This window comes from Etheostoma spectabile, chromosome 10 (genome assembly GCF_008692095.1).
Source record: "Etheostoma spectabile isolate EspeVRDwgs_2016 chromosome 10, UIUC_Espe_1.0, whole genome shotgun sequence".
In the NCBI taxonomy this organism is placed as follows: Eukaryota; Metazoa; Chordata; class Actinopteri; order Perciformes; family Percidae; genus Etheostoma; species Etheostoma spectabile.
In genome coordinates, this window is record NC_045742.1 from 7,831,921 (window position 1) to 7,848,501 (window position 16,581).

Consider the following 16,581-nt stretch of genomic DNA (forward strand, 5'->3'; position numbering starts at 1 on the left):
TGCCAACAAGCAGCTACAGGGATGACACAATGTACTGGAACATGAGAAACCCAGCTAACACAGTTGCCATGACAACTCTGCCAGAGGATAACTGTTTTAAACACTACCCACTACCCTGGCTGCCTCAGAAATATGTTAGTCTTCTTTGCTCTGTATGGCATTGGTGAGATGCTTTGGTAGTTACTCAGGGTATCTAATCACTCAGTGTGGTGATTAGACTACTGCACTTCCAGAAAAAGAGTTCCCCCCCATCAGAACTACAGACCTGTGAAAGAAATAAACACTAATGGACCATTCTGTTGTTGGCTGTGAAGAAATTAATCTCTTCACCATCTCAGTTTCTATTCAGTACCACATTAAAACAAAATAAAGGAACATAACGTTAATGACAATATTGCAATATCAGTTTGTACATTGTTCTTTGTTGTTATTAATATATCATCAGTCACCAGGCTTTTGACATTTTACTGCTTTTTTTAGTGTAAGCAGGATTTGGTTTGCGGGCCCCCCTCATTGTAAAGTGTTGCCACTTCACTTGGCACCAAACTATCTTGTAAATATTATGATAAGCAAGTCAATTATTTACTTAGGCTAGCTAAATTGTCCATTTTGCCCCTCTTTGAGCTAATTATATTGCCACTATTTGTTATTTGTTAAAAATGGCATGTTTTTATTTTTGGAGAGCATTTATACCAATTTAGAGTATGGGGCCCTTATCAACTGCTTATCTTGCTGAATGGGTAGGGCCGGTTCTACAAGTCATTATAGTATTAATGTTATGTATGACATAAATAAAGTGCATGTTAGAGTTCCCAGTTTTTTCTGTCTTTCACTATATATTCAATGGTTTTGGTATCATCCTTTTTCTTACTAATTAGTGCGCACAGTTATTGGCCATCTGGTGAAGACATTTTGAGTTAATTTACTCAAAGAGCTATTCAATTATCTTCTATCTAAACCAGTGATAACAATCTTTGCAATTGTAACTTCTTATAACAACATAACTGTGAACTGTCTTTGAGACTGATCATTACAACTTTTGAAATTGCTAATGCCTCAGTATAATGCATCATGGTTCAAAGACCAAAAGTCTATCTTGATGGATTCATTCATTCTGGCAAAATCTGAGACAAAATGAACAATTTTCCAGTTCTGGGCTTGTTCTTATGAGATAACAATTAATTCTATTGATCCCTAAGGCACAACCAGATTCCAATTAATTAGATGAAACAATTATGTATGACCTATTTATCAAACAAATATTTCCACCAAAGGAAACAATGGCCATTACACATTGTAATCTTGTTCTGTCAAGGTTAACATCCCTTTGCGGTTGGGGTTTGCAAGGCACAAACAACTCCTTGTCAATGGCCATCTGAATCAGTGTGATGTAAATTACTCTGATCCTGCATTAGCATTGCTGTCTTAGTAGGTAAGGTGCTAAGAAGACTGGACATTGCTGTCCTCTGCCATAAACCTGCAGCTGCTGCTGAGCTCTATGGTAGAGCTGGTCATTTCAGTTGCATATGTTTTGAAATTTCCGTGCCGTGACATATCCACAGTATGTTCTATGTTCAATTGGCTTATTAAATGGGTAAAACAGTCAATTATTTTGACATAACTTGTCAACTTGGTTAAATTCTGGTGACATTTATGTGGTGTGTTGTTTTAAACTAGATAGAACAATGACAGTCTTGACATTACCTAAAACAAAGGATTGAAAGCAATGGTTCAGGTATTTGACAGTGAGTGTGGTCATTCATTGATGAAATTAGTGATCACTTCTGGTTATAACAAGCTTAAATCAAGCTTAAAGCGGCTGTGGCTCAGTGGTAGAGCGGTTGCCTACCAATCGGAAGGTTGGTGGTGCGATCCCTGCCCCTGCAGTCATTGTCGAAGTGTCCTTGGGCAAGACACTGAACCCCGAGTTGCCCCCGGTGCTGCGCATTGGAGTGTGAATGTGTGTGGATGTTTATCTGATGAGCAGGTGGCACCTTGTACGGCAGCCCCGGCCACAGTGTGTGAATGGTGAATGTTTCCTGTAGATGTAAAAGCGCTTTGAGCAGTTGTTAAGACTGGAAAAGCGCTATATAAATACAGCACATTTACATTCACCATCATTGCTGCATGAGAATTTTTGTGACATTACTGCCTTTTAATGAGGCCAAGGCAGGCAGTCAGACATTAGTTAATAAAGCTGCAGATGAAGAATGGCCATGGCTGTGCTATTGACTCCTATTGGGGCGGCAGATTCAGGCCATTCTGTGTGTTCCTTCTGTCATCATTAGTTTCAGGCCAGGGAGGATCCTATCAGATCAATTGACAACCAGCAATGTGAAATGTTGGAGGAGAGAGAGATAGAGAGAGACAGTGCTCACACTGCTCAGGCTGATTGCTCACATGGGTGAAGATTCATTTTGGTTAACCATCCCTCCATGCTGTGATTGGCTGAACTAATGGACCATGAGCACACTTGATTACACAAAGGTGGTGAGACTGATTGGTGGGATGATAGCATTGCTCCTAGGGAATGTAACTTCAATAAGTAATTTCCACTTAGAAGAAAAACAGAACAGTAGTTAAAATGTTGGTTCTCTTTCTAAAGTCAGACAAACAACATTTTCTTCACATATAAAAAGTTCAAAAGCAATAAATGGCAAGAAACCTCGGGATATAAAGGAGCTAAATGCTTGCCATGTGGCCATAGGACAATGCTAACCTTTAAGAAGCCATTGGTCTTGAAATTAAAGCTACAAGTACAAAAAGCTAGACTGATCATGGTTATGCAAATCTCTTTATTTAAAACAAGGCAAACAGCAATATGGTGCTTAAAAAGGAATGGAACTTACCTAACCTATAAAAACTAAAAACAATAAGAATTGCTTATGTTTGTATTTACCTTTAAAAAGCATGCATGTTGCTGTTTTAAAGGAAAAATACAGTTTTTTGAGATAATCTGGCTTTATTTCAAATATGTTACAACTAAAGCCTTCTGTCATTTAAGACATTAGGTTCTAGGAAGACATAAGAAGAAGGCTTAATTCTTCAACACATTAAGCTGTAGAGGGACAGATACTCTCATACACTTCTATCTTTCAAATTCCAAGACTTTACTCACTTTTAATATTTAAATTATTGTAGGAAATGGTTTAATATTCAAGCTAATCATTGTCTGTCCTTTTTTATTTTCAAGTGACTCCCAAGCGCCTGTCAAGTTATAATAATCTATGGACATAGATAACATATTTTCTGACTGCTGGTGATGTGTACTTGGGTTATGCTTTTATCATAACACCTCTTGCATATCATAACCCTAGCTGTAAACTGTCCATGAATCATGTCTCCATGTGAGACACAGTATGTTCTCACTGCTCTCTAGCTTTGGTAGACATTCATTTCCAATGATCAGGATATGTGAGTGGAGTGTTTCTGGAGTATGCAGGGAGCAGAGTATAATTTTAGCCAAGAGTGAAGAGTGCCTTTTTAGAAAGTCAAAGTGTTTTAAGACACTGTACTCTGCCCCACAAGTCCAACACATCACATATGCACATCCTACAGTGTCATGTAGTAAGAACATCAAAGTTTGAAAAGATGGGATGAACTCAAACAGTTCAAATAAGGTAAAGTCTGCACAATAATATAAAAATAAATAATAATAAATAATATTTAATTGTACAGACTCAGGCACAGAATGTGAACTCAAACAGTGACAGTGAACCTCTGCATATTATCTATCAACTCAAAGGGAAGTCAATTTGGAATAATGAGAACACATAGCTTCACAGCTTGGCTCGATATAGCCTACAGTAAAACCAAGATATCAACCAAGTACCAAAGATGAGCTACTGCCTTTAAAACAGATCTGGTTATTGGTAGAGAACTAATGCAGGAAATTAAATGAGTTCAAATTGATTTTAGGTAAATGGATTTATTAATTAAGCAACTCGTAAGCCAATCGTATTGAGAGAAACAATCTTGTTTTCCTGCTCAGAGATTACTTATTAGTTATTAACATCAAACACAAAATTGCATGCCTGGGAGAGATACTTATTGATAACGGTTACCTTGGCCTAGGATTCATGTCACATTCACAACTTTTTTACATGTAAAAAAAACAATCATCCTCTTATGTTAAAAAAACACGAAAAGAAATGAACAGGTGCTGAAGAAATAGTTGATACAACACCCAGTAAACAGGCCACTCACTATAAGGAGTAAGTGTGGTCAAACATGATTTGAATACGATGAAATACACTTCAAGGTGTGATGGAAAATGAATAAAAAGTACTGTAGAGGAACATACTGTGTAGCCTGATAGGGAGAAAAAAGGATTATCTTTATAGAGCAGAGGGAAGTCAACCATCTTCATGGAGATATGTGACATTCATTAGCACTGAGCAGAAGGAAGGTGGACTAAATAAGTCGCCTCATCATTCTGCTGCTTTAAACTCAAAACTAGGGGATTTATTCTCCTCCATGGATTGTAACACGCTACAAAGGCTTAGCCTCAAGTTGCCATGTAGACAAAATCCTGTACTTACAAAAACACAGTTTTTAAAGAATAAATCTTAATTTATTGTGTTTGTTTTTGTATTTTGAAAGTAATACAATTGGAATTGGGTCAGATATAATGAGGGCCGGGAATGCTGCAGTAAATGATTAGATTATCTAAATGGGAAAATTTCATTTACATTGACCATTTTTGAAAAACCTTGACAAAGTGTTCCTGACTTTAAAAAAAAAGGAAAAAAACTTTGGGTGCAAAATTCCTACAATATTTATTCTTTGAAAGCAAACAAAACTATTAAATAAGCAGGTAATTATATTCTGTAAACTCCTTCTTCTTCTGCTTACTTCTACATACTTAAACCATTAGCATGTAAAAATGATGTACAAAATAAAGGTCCTTGCCTACGCAGGTAGGTCAGTTATCTGGCTGATTAGCCAGTGAATTGTGCTTATTTTAGTCTTGGTTGCCAAAGCTCTATAGGGGTTTTGGGGCCAAACGGCAGTCCGGACCCGTTGATTGTCAACTTTCTTTGAGACAGCCCAAAATTGTGAAATGTTAAAGGGTCTTAGTGCACAAACTCAGGTGTAACTCTGTAAGGTGACTGCTGCCTTAGTTCATTAAGATTGTTGACATGAAGTTACTCCCAGCAAGGCTTAACCCAGGCTCAACCTGAGGGCTAATCCGTCAGAGTAATTGAAAACATGTGTAGGTGTGCAGAGCGTTTAACAGGAGAGTCGGAGTGTCAATAAAGCACACGCTGCACACAACCCTGAAGAGTGGTCTAATCAGGGAAGATAACTGAAACATTTGTGATTGGAAATTTGACCACAGGTGTGTGTGTGTGTGTGTGTGTGTGTGTGTGTGTGTGTGTGTGTGTGTGTGTGTGTGTGTGTGTGTAAGTGTGTGTGTGTGTGTGTGTGTGTGTGTAGGGCTTTCACTACAACTACACAGCCAGTTGACTACTTTATGTATGTAAACAAATAATTACTTTGAGTAATGATGAAAGATTTGGATTGGTATTTAAATATGTTAACACTTCATGGTCCATCTCATTTAAACCTTTCTGTGCGTTCAAAACATTATTTACCAGGGTTAAAAAAAAAAAATGTTACATCGCTTGTTCTGATACTTTCCTCGGAATGAATAGTAACTCATAAATAAATGACACAGAAATAAGAGATCAGTCACTTTTATTTAGAAAGAGTCCCAAAAAATAATCAAGTAGCACACATTCCATATACAAAATGTCAGTGAGAATAGCCTGAATATGCGATGAAGTTGGTAAGCAACTATGGTAGATGTTTATGTTGTTGTTAACAGAAACAACAGTGATAATAATAATATAGATTACCTCCCTTTGTGTTGCCGTGGTTGACTATTTCACATGTCAATTTCACAAAAGAAGCTAAAATAAAATGTGTCTTATAATTAGATGTGCTTGTCTCTATAAGTTTTGTAAGTAACTTATGGACAGCATAACTGAAAAAATATACAGTATTTTCTAAATTAGTAACCAAATTTAGTATTGAATGGAAGCAGAGTAGCTCTGACGCCATAATGAAAAGGGGCTTTACGTTTTAAGATTCAGACTTTTTATATAAAATATATGAATATTTGTATATACTGTATGTCTAACATTGTATTTCCAATTTTAAACAATTAACCTCACAACTTCAACATTTAAATGAAAATGCATGTTTGGCAGTAATGAAATAAACGTATGTAGTATTTTAGGCAACAGCATGCAACTGGTGCTACTTTATTGTCAGATCAATGCAAAATACATGGAGACTGGAAAACAAAGCGTAAATGCTATTTTATCAGCACTGTCATTGCCACCAAATGTACATCTAGTTACAAAAGTTACAGAATGTATCATTTACATTCACTGAGATGACAGTGATTGATTATATTAAGACTATATTAATATCTACTGTCACTAAAATTTGGCACTCTTACTTATTTGGCATTTGAAACCACCACGAAAACCATGTGGATGTTGATGCCTCTTTTTGATGTCACTTCAAAATGTGATGCGATAATACCACACCATACTATTTTTGTTTTCCATTGATGGCATGTAAACACGTGAATTTCCTCTTGAAAGTAGAACCCTGGTTCTCGTCAGAAAAAAATACAAACAACAAAAGCACTAAAGCAAACAAAGAGACAAAAGTATAAAGCAAAAATCGCTGCACCAACTCCAACAAGAAAAACATAGAAAATTCGATTCCAAATGTCAAGCATTGACATATATTTCATATCAACACCAAATGTTAAAGAATAAAATATACAGGAAAGTTTAGAATAGGAATTAATTACATGACTTCAACATCTCAGCCCCATATGCAATGTATTTGGCTTTAAAAATATGGAACTAGAAGCTGTTTAGTAATTTTTACTCACACATTAAGATGTTTATATCCAACCAGTATGTAAGCAAGTTTATTTAAAAGCTATTTTGTGAAAATACATAAAAATATTTTTTTTTTTCAGATAAACTTTTTTTTCGAGATTTTCTTAGAAAAAAAAGGACAATTTCACATCTTAATGCAGATGATATCAAGTGTGCTTGAAAATCCTGTTTGGCGGTGGTGGCTACAGAAACTGTGTGTTATTGACAACATCTTTCCTTGACGCGCGCACACACCCATGCTCTTCACTCAGCCCCCCCTCCTCCATACACACAGACATACACACCAACAGTTGTGATGACTGACTCCTAGAAGCAGCCGTTGGCGTCAATCAAGCCCTCGTTTCCGTCTCAGTCCAGTCCAGACAGTAAGATAGGAAAGCATGGTGTCATCAGTTTAGAAAAAAAAGAGGCTCCCTTTTATATTCCGAGATGTAATTCCACTCAGAGAGAAAGGTGTTTTATATGGTGAGAAATAGAGACAGAGAGCAACAATACAAGTCTTTGTGAGACACAAAATGAAGCCTCCATCTACTACCTTTCCTTTTTCACCAGACAGAGACAGAAAAAGCGCCGGAACAGAAGGAGGGCGGGAAGGACAGAAAAAGAAAAAGAAATCGCTCTATATAAACCATTGTAAGGCACTCAGAAGTTTCTCATTGATCAGGACAGATCTGTCAGGCTGACGTTTAGTCCCATGTCAGGTCTCGCGTAAGGGACAGCATGGACAGCTTTAGGAAACTCTGGAGTCATCACCCGACCATTCTCCCCGGTACTCCCAGTGACGGAAAGTCTTGCTTTGTTTCTCATGGCGTCCCCAAATGTCATCTAAACACATGGAAGTCACGTGTACACGCAGACACAAGCAATCACAAACATTAACACATTCACATCCACAAGAATCCATACACAAACAAGGAAGCAACATGTTAGGTTAGAGCATATCCACATCTGTAAACTTAAAAGATTAAAAATGTTCAAAACATGACAATGTAGATGAGAACTAAATATGATCTCCATGGTTAACACAATGCAAGATTCAAATGATCATGTAAAGACTTTTGCATGGTCATTGCAAGCATTATTGTTGAAATGTGTTACTAGGACAGAGGTATTATCAAGCGTGGCCATCAACAGTCATACATGAAAATGGTTTCAAACAGCAAGGAAACTTAAATGGACAAACACAGTTTTAATTTTTTCAAAAGGGGAATATCTCTCTCTCTCGCTCTCTCTCTCTCAATAAATCATAAATCACCAGTACATACGATCCTTTGGCCAACCTCTTCATTCACTAACACTGAAGTATGGAAAGGATGGAGCCAAAAAAGCGTGCATTTGGGGGGAATTTATGAAAACCTCGTTCCCTACCCCCTAAATTTTTACACTTTCGATCCCATATACGTTGTAACCTTCCTTATAAGTTGCAAAATTCTGTGAATTCTGCGAGGAAGTTGGGTTAATATTCTGTGCATTCTTTGCCACCTTCATTCGTTTCGCCTCGGCTCGGGACTTGTAACAGAACTCAATCAAGGCCACCAGCATGGCCAAACCGAGTCCCCCGACCAGAATGTAGAAGACCCCAGCCACGTTGCTCAGGCTGAGGGCACTCGTCTTCTCCTGCAAAATGCACACGAGACAGAGGTCAGCGGCAGGGCAAGGGTGAAAAGTTGAAAGATTTAATAATGCACATGAATAAAACAATCACATCCACAACAAAAACTAAAAATGCACAACAATGCACCACTATACCTAATAACAATAATAAATTTTTTGACAGCCAATAATATCTAAAAAGCACAGAAAATAACAAGACATAACACACAGGTGCTTTTTCATTTTGGGTAAATTTAAAGCAATGTGGGTAAGGTTAGTACTATAATCATAATGAAATGCAGCAGCCGTTTGTATGCAGTGCATATCAAGTCTATGTGTTGTGGATCTACATCCAAAATTTGTACTGTACAAGGACCATTTACATGGGTTGCCCATTACAAAGGGCTAAGCTGTTACAAACGTGCTCAAAGACCTTACTTATAGACAGAGACAAGAAGGAAGACAGCTTACTAATAAACCAATTGGGGTCTGACACATACAGTACAGTGAGTTTTCTTTAGCATTTAAAACACCCATGTATTCATTTAAGGTGGATGCCAAATGGATACATAGGGCTCTACCTTGCAAAGTGGTGCACAATATATATATGTGTGTGTGTGTGTGTGTGTGTGTGTGTGTGTGTGTGTGTGTGTGTGTGTGTGTGTGTGTGTGTGTTTGGGGAAAGGTGACAACATGGCAGCCATAGACAACACAGTTACAGTTACATATTTTAAAGTTTGGAGTATTTAACTGACAAGACAGAGGTGAGTATCAATTATCAAGGAAAAGAAACAAGTGCCAACTGAGGAAAGAGAATCACTCAGAACAAAGTGCTTCGTTTTTTCACACAGATCATTTCATTAATAATTGATGTCTGTGATATTATGGAGCTTTACAGTGGAAAAAAGGTAGGTGAAGGAGCAGTTGGCTATTTTTTTTTTTTTTTTTTAGAAATGGTGGATTTTTTATAATTTGTGAGATATTTAAAGTGACAAGAATGAGAGGTAACTGTTGTCTGTGAAATCAGTGTGAACTTCAATAATAACACACTAAGATCAACACAAGACCACGCAAAAAAACAACAACACAAGACTCACACAGTACTACACAGTGAAAGACAGTGATACAAATACAACAAAGGACAGTTAACACCATTGGACACCCTTAATAGATGGTCCAGAGATTAGCCAATCACTGTCAGATTTCAGTATTCAGTGCTGTGAGCGTTTCTTTTGTGTAGCTGTGTCCAAATTTTTAAATTGATAAATATCTCATGAAAGCTTTTTTGTAAGAAGAAAGCTTTCCATTTCTTTTGTTGTTGGAAATTGGGGAGCTGGAAAGAGGATTTACCGGGTCATTTTAATAAAAGAGTGCACATTTCAAGAATGACATTACATGCATTACTATATTATAAAATAATTTAAATGGTATTAATCATTAGTAGGTCTGCAGGCATTAGTAAATTACATCTTACCAAGGCATCTCATGCTTTGTTTGTGCATTTGCTTGAAATGATTTATCATTACTTTAAATGGGGTCATTCCCTCTAATAATTATGAGTGTGCTTAAATCACATAGAACCTGCAGCGACTAACCTTACTTCCAGAGTCCTTGGCTCCACATTCACCCTTATCGTACCACCATTTGTTTTTCAGCTTGTCTAAGACTCCTTGCTCACTGAGTTTCAATACCGCAAGGTTTACTGGCGTTCTTCACGTGGAAAATAACATAAATAACATTATCAATGTTATTTTATGTTATTATTACATTTACACTGATTAAACTTTTTTTCTGTCTTTGATTCTCTTTCTTACATTTCTTTCTCTTCTTTCCGTTGCAGTGGCGATAGACGTTGATGCGCCATTTGGCCTAAGCAAAAGCGAGTTTTGCAGAGCCAAATGTGCATTAACGTATCGCCTGAAGTAAGCAGCAAGGGCAACAGATATACTGTATGTCCAAGTACAGTAAGCCAATGGGAAGAGGCCAAGCTACTGAATTCATGCTACATGTCTTGGACTTTCTTTAGAGACCTGATTGTCAGCTACTGACAGGCTACGTACTGATGATTCACGTTGCTGAGGGTTGCTAGCTTTGCGGCTGATTCAGCAGGTGACTGGCCTGCTGTCAGTGTGGATTGGGATCCTGTGCTGGTTTGCTGCTTACTTTTGGGAGTTGCAATGAGTTACCCATCACTTTGCTCACTGGGGCTGACCTTGGAATCACCTCCCCCGCTGCCGCACTCTCCTTTGTCGTACCACCATTTGTTTTTCAATTTGTCCAACAGGCCTTGCTCATTCAGTTTTAGTACTGCGAGGTTAACCGCATTTCTTGAAACGATAAAACATACTTGTAAGTCAGGGTGAGCCACTTATCAATTGTCTGTCTATCACTCCCTCATTTTAGAGTTAAAAAAAATAGATTTGTGTCTATTTTCCCTCCCCCCCTACTCTCATGGCATTTGGGTAGTTATATCACAAAATAGCTATATTATGTAATCAGGATCAAATGTGAGTGTAACATGAACGTTTGTCAAAGGTGGCAGAGCTTAGCCGTAACACAACAGAGAGGACAGAGTGCTAAGACTAGGGGGACTAGTGGCCACAGCAACGTACTCACATCCACAACATACATATAACAGTGTCTGGCAAGTGACTCCACTAAAAGAGAGACAGCAAAACAGCAGTAATGGGGAAAAATGGTTAGACCTCATGGAAATATGTCAAAACATGCAAAATCCCCTCAAGAAATCACAATCTTACCCAACTACCCATTCAATTATCTATGTGTTTAGGAATGGAGGGAGTTTTTAGTGCAACTGATCCAATTGAGGGGCACATTGAGTAAAAGGCTATTGCTCAAAATCAAAATGGCTTCAATAATCAACATTTGACAATGCATATTAAATACATATGGAAACCCAAGCAGTGCCACAATTAACACGTGTATACAATTTTTGTTACTTCCAATTTTTTTCCACAAAGGAAATGTTCATTAAGTCATTACAAAAAACAAGTGTACTGCAAGGGTTTAGCAAAAACACATTAAGTAAATACACATTTAACTTTGCATTCCTAAAATATCTTATCATGAACATACAAACTAATCAACCATTCAAAGTTAATCCATTGTGAAAAAGAGCAAAACGACAAGGCAAAATGTTAAGCATATAGCAAACATGGAAAAACACATAAACTAGGACAGTACTAGACAGAGAGACTGTAGGAGAGAAAACTAAATTTAGATTAAATGGGTGAAGCAATGGAAAAGGTTCAGATTAAGATTCAAAATCTTATTAATAAGAGTAACTAATTTGAAGAAGTATTAAAAACCCTGCTGAAATCCAGCCTGGATCAGAAGAATGAGTCAGAATTTACTCTGTAAATCATTAATAATAGTAATTTGGAAAGGTATTGCAGCAAATTTGTCAATTATTAAAAAAGAAAAAAATGACTAAACATTTTTTTTTTGCAATTTATCGAATTACAATAAATTGCAATGGTTTTAAAAAATTTGAAGGGGAATGGGTATTACCTCATCTCCTTATACAAACCAGAGACAAATAAGCAAAGCTACATCAGGGTAGGTGGGATACTATAACAACATTGGACACATTGTTATACTATTCCACCCACCTTAATGAGGATCCTTTCGGCGTGGCGATCCCGTAGCCTTTGGAGTCCAGGTTGCCTCCCACCTTCATGGTGTCGCAGGGTTTTCGCTGCTCGATGTACTCATTCATGGTGGACTCCAGCAGGTAGGCATACTTGCCCTTGGACTTGCGGACCCTCACTACCCCCTCAGCTGTGGTTTTCACAAACACAGAGGGCTCCGCACTGCGCATGTATGTCCACATTTTGTCAAAGAGGGCAATTTTTGAGCGCTGTTTTGGAAAAAAGACAATGGAAGAAGAACCTTTTGTTAACACAATACATTTATTAACGCTTCCAAGCACATTATTACTGCCATGAAACATTGCTTGTAAGGCTAATAGGATTTTGTTCTTAATCAAAACTTAAAATGACAATTACTATATACATTTATTTGAGGTAGGTAAGATTTTTCTTTTTTTCATGAAAATGACCTCAAGATCGCTTTGCCGGGTGCAGATTTCTGGCCTCCAAAACTTAATTTTCAGTCCACGTTGTGGGACAAAACCTCTCTACCTACTGGAATTTCAATTCTCCATCAAGGAAGATTTAATTCCCTGCACCAAGTTGTATTTTCAGAAGAGGAGCGTGGTTCACTGAGAAGTGAAGTGAGTTGCATTTAACTATTTAAAGCCTAAGCCTTGTTTCCACAGGTGTAGAATACAAAGAGAGGATCTCTTACCCTAAAAAACTCTTTAGTAGAGCCAGAGTCCAGAGTCCCATAAGCTATTTCAGTCTGTTTGGCCAGGTCCTCTGCACTTTCAATGGGAGAAACCATCCTCTCAACGGTTAGGAAAGCAGCCAGGTTAGCGGTGTAGGAGGAGATGATGATTAAAGTGAAGAACCACCAAACGCCACCAACAATGCGCCCAGACAGAGATCTATTGAAAAAAACAGATATAGAAATATCCACTTGTGTTTATCATTCAAGCACGGTTTTAACAAACCATTCAGAATCAACAAAAGAACCTGCAGTAAGTGGATGTTATTTCATAACAATTTTGTGTATGTTAAAAAAGAAAGGTTTCTAGAGGGAGCAAGTGAAGTGGTACACCATGAATTACTACAAGAGACAGATATTGTCAGATTTGTCCTATTATTTTAACAAAAATGGTCAAAAAGGTTCAAAGTATCATGTCCCAGTTGAAGAAATAAACTAACATCATATAACAATAACACTGTCAACTGATTTGAAGTCATGTTGACACCCGTCACATCATCAGCTTGAGATGTAAAAGACACGTTGATTCATCCCTCTGGAATTTATGACTCTACCCTTTCTTATAAGTGTCTGCTCTCACAAGTTATTACATCTATATATATACTGTATATATAAAACTTTAGCCGACCCGGATTTTGATTAGGAGACAGACATGACCTACAGGATGTGTAGGAAGAATAATACAAAATAAGAGAGGGATATGATATAATGTTTTAGCAACTGATTAATAAATAACTGCACAACACTCCTACCAACACGGACACTGCCTAGGTTGAAATATTTACAGCCCTGCTGGTGGCCCAATGAGGTTGTGAAGCTTATTACCTGAATCAGAGCCTTTTTTATAAATCTAAAGATTCCCTCAAGGAATGAGCAAAACGTTTGTCAAAGCTGATCATCCTCTTTCTCCATTGATTCTAGTTCATCATGCAGATACAGGTACTTTACTCTGGACTTTTATTGGTGGACCCACTAGTCTGACATTGCCAGACCTATCTCCACAGCACTGCAGAGAAAGGTTTGGCTAGTCCACACCACATTCCCGGATAGGAGAATAAATGGTTCAAGTTTGCATTTCTTTAAACCAATCGCAATTGTCTTGGGTGGTGCTAAGCCCCGTCAAGCGAGCGTCGCTCTGCAAAATACTCTCGGGAGGAGACTTTTTTTAGGTGGAACATTTTCATCTCGCAAAAAAACCCGCCACATACAATATCAAATGAAGTGAACTGTTCACACATTACAGTAGCGTGAGCTATTTAAAATAGCTGGATACATGGTTTAACATAATTTGCTCTTACCAGAGTATCACTGTGTGCGTTTTTTTCCATAGCAAATCCCCACCAAAATGTAAATATAAAAATATAAAATAAATATATTCTTCTTACATCTTTACAATCATTTCCCGGAAGAACCCAACAGGTATGATTGATAACCAAATTTTCCCTAAAAATTGCCATTTTCAGCCTGTAACATCGCGAGTTCTGGTTAATATTGAGTTTAAAGTTAACTCAAAGAAAGTGAAAAGTGAGGGACATCCGGTGTAACTTCCTTCAGCACCGGTACTATCCCATAAATGAACCGTTGTCAATATACTGTAGATTATGGACCAACAGACAGCTGCAAACACATTAGAAAAATAATAGTTGCCAATGAACTCCTGTAAGTGAAAAAGACAACTTAATTCCAAGTCATAAATGTATATAGTCAGCAGTTACTTCTGGTTGATAAGACTGAGAACAAATCAGCAGTCGTTGATATGTCTGACCTACCTAGGTGATATGTCACAGCCTTGGCGCATGAACGCTCCGAGGGAGAACCACAGGCTGTTAAATATGCCAAACTCGTTTGTTGACTCATTGGTCTGGAACTGCCCGTCCTCATACTCTTCAGTGTGCCACTCATACGGGCTGAAGCGGCTGACGAGGAACAGCACTACGCTGACACCGATGTAGGCAAAAACAATACACATCCAGATCTCGTAGGCCAGCGGGTCCAAGAAAGAAAAGACTCCTGGTTTGGATTTCTGAGGCTTCTTTATCATGATGGAGATTCCCAGAGACATGAATGGTTTGGAGAAGTCAATCACCTCTTCTCGTACCAGAGTGATGGTCAGAGGAGCCACTGCAATGTCTGCTTTCTATCAAACACAAGGACAAAATAGAATACCGCATTAAGTGGCATGTGGTGTTAATTTAGGATGTTTGTTACATCTTATTTAAGACAACTCACAACTCACCCCATAAACTAACTCTCCAACCATCCCGTTCCAGATTTTGGTCTCTGCATCTCTGGCGCCATATTTCCCATCCGACACTATTTTCAGTTGGTATTTGAAGCCGCAGTGCTTCGCTATCTCCGCAGCTAGATCTACACAGTAACCCTCGTAGCGCTCATTGTCCACAAAAAGGTCAGCGTTCTTTTTCTGCATCACATATGGAGCTTCCTGAAGGACAGAGACAAAAACACTGCTCAGCACAAGAGGACTGAATTACAAGGTTAAAAGCAATAACAATAACAAGAGATTTCACATCAAGCTGAGAAGGCATTATTGAAATTAGAGGAAATTAGAGGCCTGGTGTTATTCTGGTTGTCAGTGTGAAGACTAGACGACACAAAAGAGGCATGCTACAACAGAAAAAAAACTATCCTCTCCTTAATGGACAACATGAAATTCTAAATACCATAATCATGTAGGCACATTTAGTCTAAAAAATGCAGTTCTATTTAAAAGAAAAATTATTGAGGTTATCCTTGGCATTGAAAATGTGGCACCCTACATTGGTTGTTTCCCCAGCTACTTAAGACCAGAAGGATGACACTGAACAGACAATTAAAGCAGTTTATACTGCAATCATATGTTATAATATTTACCAAGATGGTGGTGACAATAACTGTTTTGTTTTCCATTCCTGTTGTGTCATTTGCAAAGACATCAGATTTAGTGACAGCCATTCTATCAACTTCATTCCAGTATCCAATCTGTTAGGAGAAAAAACAGAAATATTCATGAAACCTGTATGGTTAATCTTGACTGCTACTGTAAAATTGCGACTTCTCATAATCTAATCCTCAAATTTAAACCATCCACAATATTTAGAAAAAGAAACATTTAAATATATTTAAATTGAAAATGTATTGAAAGTCTTTTCTCAAAAAGGGCACCATCCAGATGCTTACCTTTACAGGGCCATTAGTCTTTAATTCCATTATGTTCACTGAGTAGTTGACTCTTTTGCCATGTTGATCAAACTGGATGTTTCCTGTCAGGCCTTCCACACGCACCTTAGAGATAGAAAACTGAACCGTTACAACATGGCTCCTTCACTAATGCTGCTTATTCACATGAAAAGAGCTGTTTTGATGTGTACTTTATTACACTATTCTGATTGAAACAGGTAGGATATTGGATGTGAGTTAATGTGGACGGAGACATGTAAGCCTGTAAGTCTCTGAATCTGTGGCTATAATGCACAGTAGAGATGGATGTTGTGTTATTCTTCTACAAAGTTAGTGCCATGATCCTAATGACTATAAATTGGGTTTAACGTTGAACATAAAGAAATTAGCGCTGTCCAGATTGGAGATGAGATTGTAGCGTGTGTTGAGAAACTTAAAAAAAAAATTCTATTTTTTTTCTTATATGCAGCTAAATTCAATAACAAAAGGGTCCATGCAGGAAAGACCAGAAGGAGGA

General features: G+C 37.7%; 1 protein-coding gene and 1 long non-coding RNA gene across 10 annotated transcripts in view; both read right to left on the bottom strand.

Annotated features, from left to right (window-relative positions):
* Nucleotides 1–16,581, bottom strand: part of LOC116696537 (uncharacterized) — a 376,836-nt gene that overhangs the window by 35,286 nt on the left and 324,969 nt on the right. The gene's annotated exons all lie outside the window — the stretch shown is intronic.
* The window catches only part of gria2b (glutamate receptor, ionotropic, AMPA 2b), a 52,143-nt gene continuing 41,243 nt past the window's right edge, over nucleotides 5,682–16,581 (bottom strand). The window contains exons 8-17 of one of the 9 annotated variants that reach the window (XR_004333754.1): nucleotides 16,065–16,169; nucleotides 15,759–15,866; nucleotides 15,124–15,330; nucleotides 14,657–15,024; nucleotides 12,849–13,047; nucleotides 12,152–12,399; nucleotides 10,732–10,846; nucleotides 10,115–10,229; nucleotides 8,409–8,543; nucleotides 7,630–7,751 (exon numbers count right to left, since the gene is read on the bottom strand). Coding sequence is in view for 5 of the 9 variants with exons in the window: in XM_032527559.1 (XP_032383450.1) it covers nucleotides 7,587–7,751; nucleotides 8,409–8,543; nucleotides 10,115–10,229; nucleotides 12,152–12,399; nucleotides 12,849–13,047; nucleotides 14,657–15,024; nucleotides 15,124–15,330; nucleotides 15,759–15,866; nucleotides 16,065–16,169 (1,650 nt within the window). In the remaining 4 variants the exon portion in view is untranslated. Of the gene's footprint in view, nucleotides 7,752–8,294; nucleotides 8,544–10,089; nucleotides 10,230–10,731; nucleotides 10,847–12,151; nucleotides 12,400–12,848; nucleotides 13,048–14,656; nucleotides 15,025–15,123; nucleotides 15,331–15,758; nucleotides 15,867–16,064; nucleotides 16,170–16,581 lie in introns of those variants that run through there. The other 8 variants (XM_032527561.1, XM_032527560.1, XM_032527559.1 and 5 more) reach the window with 8 other exon arrangements.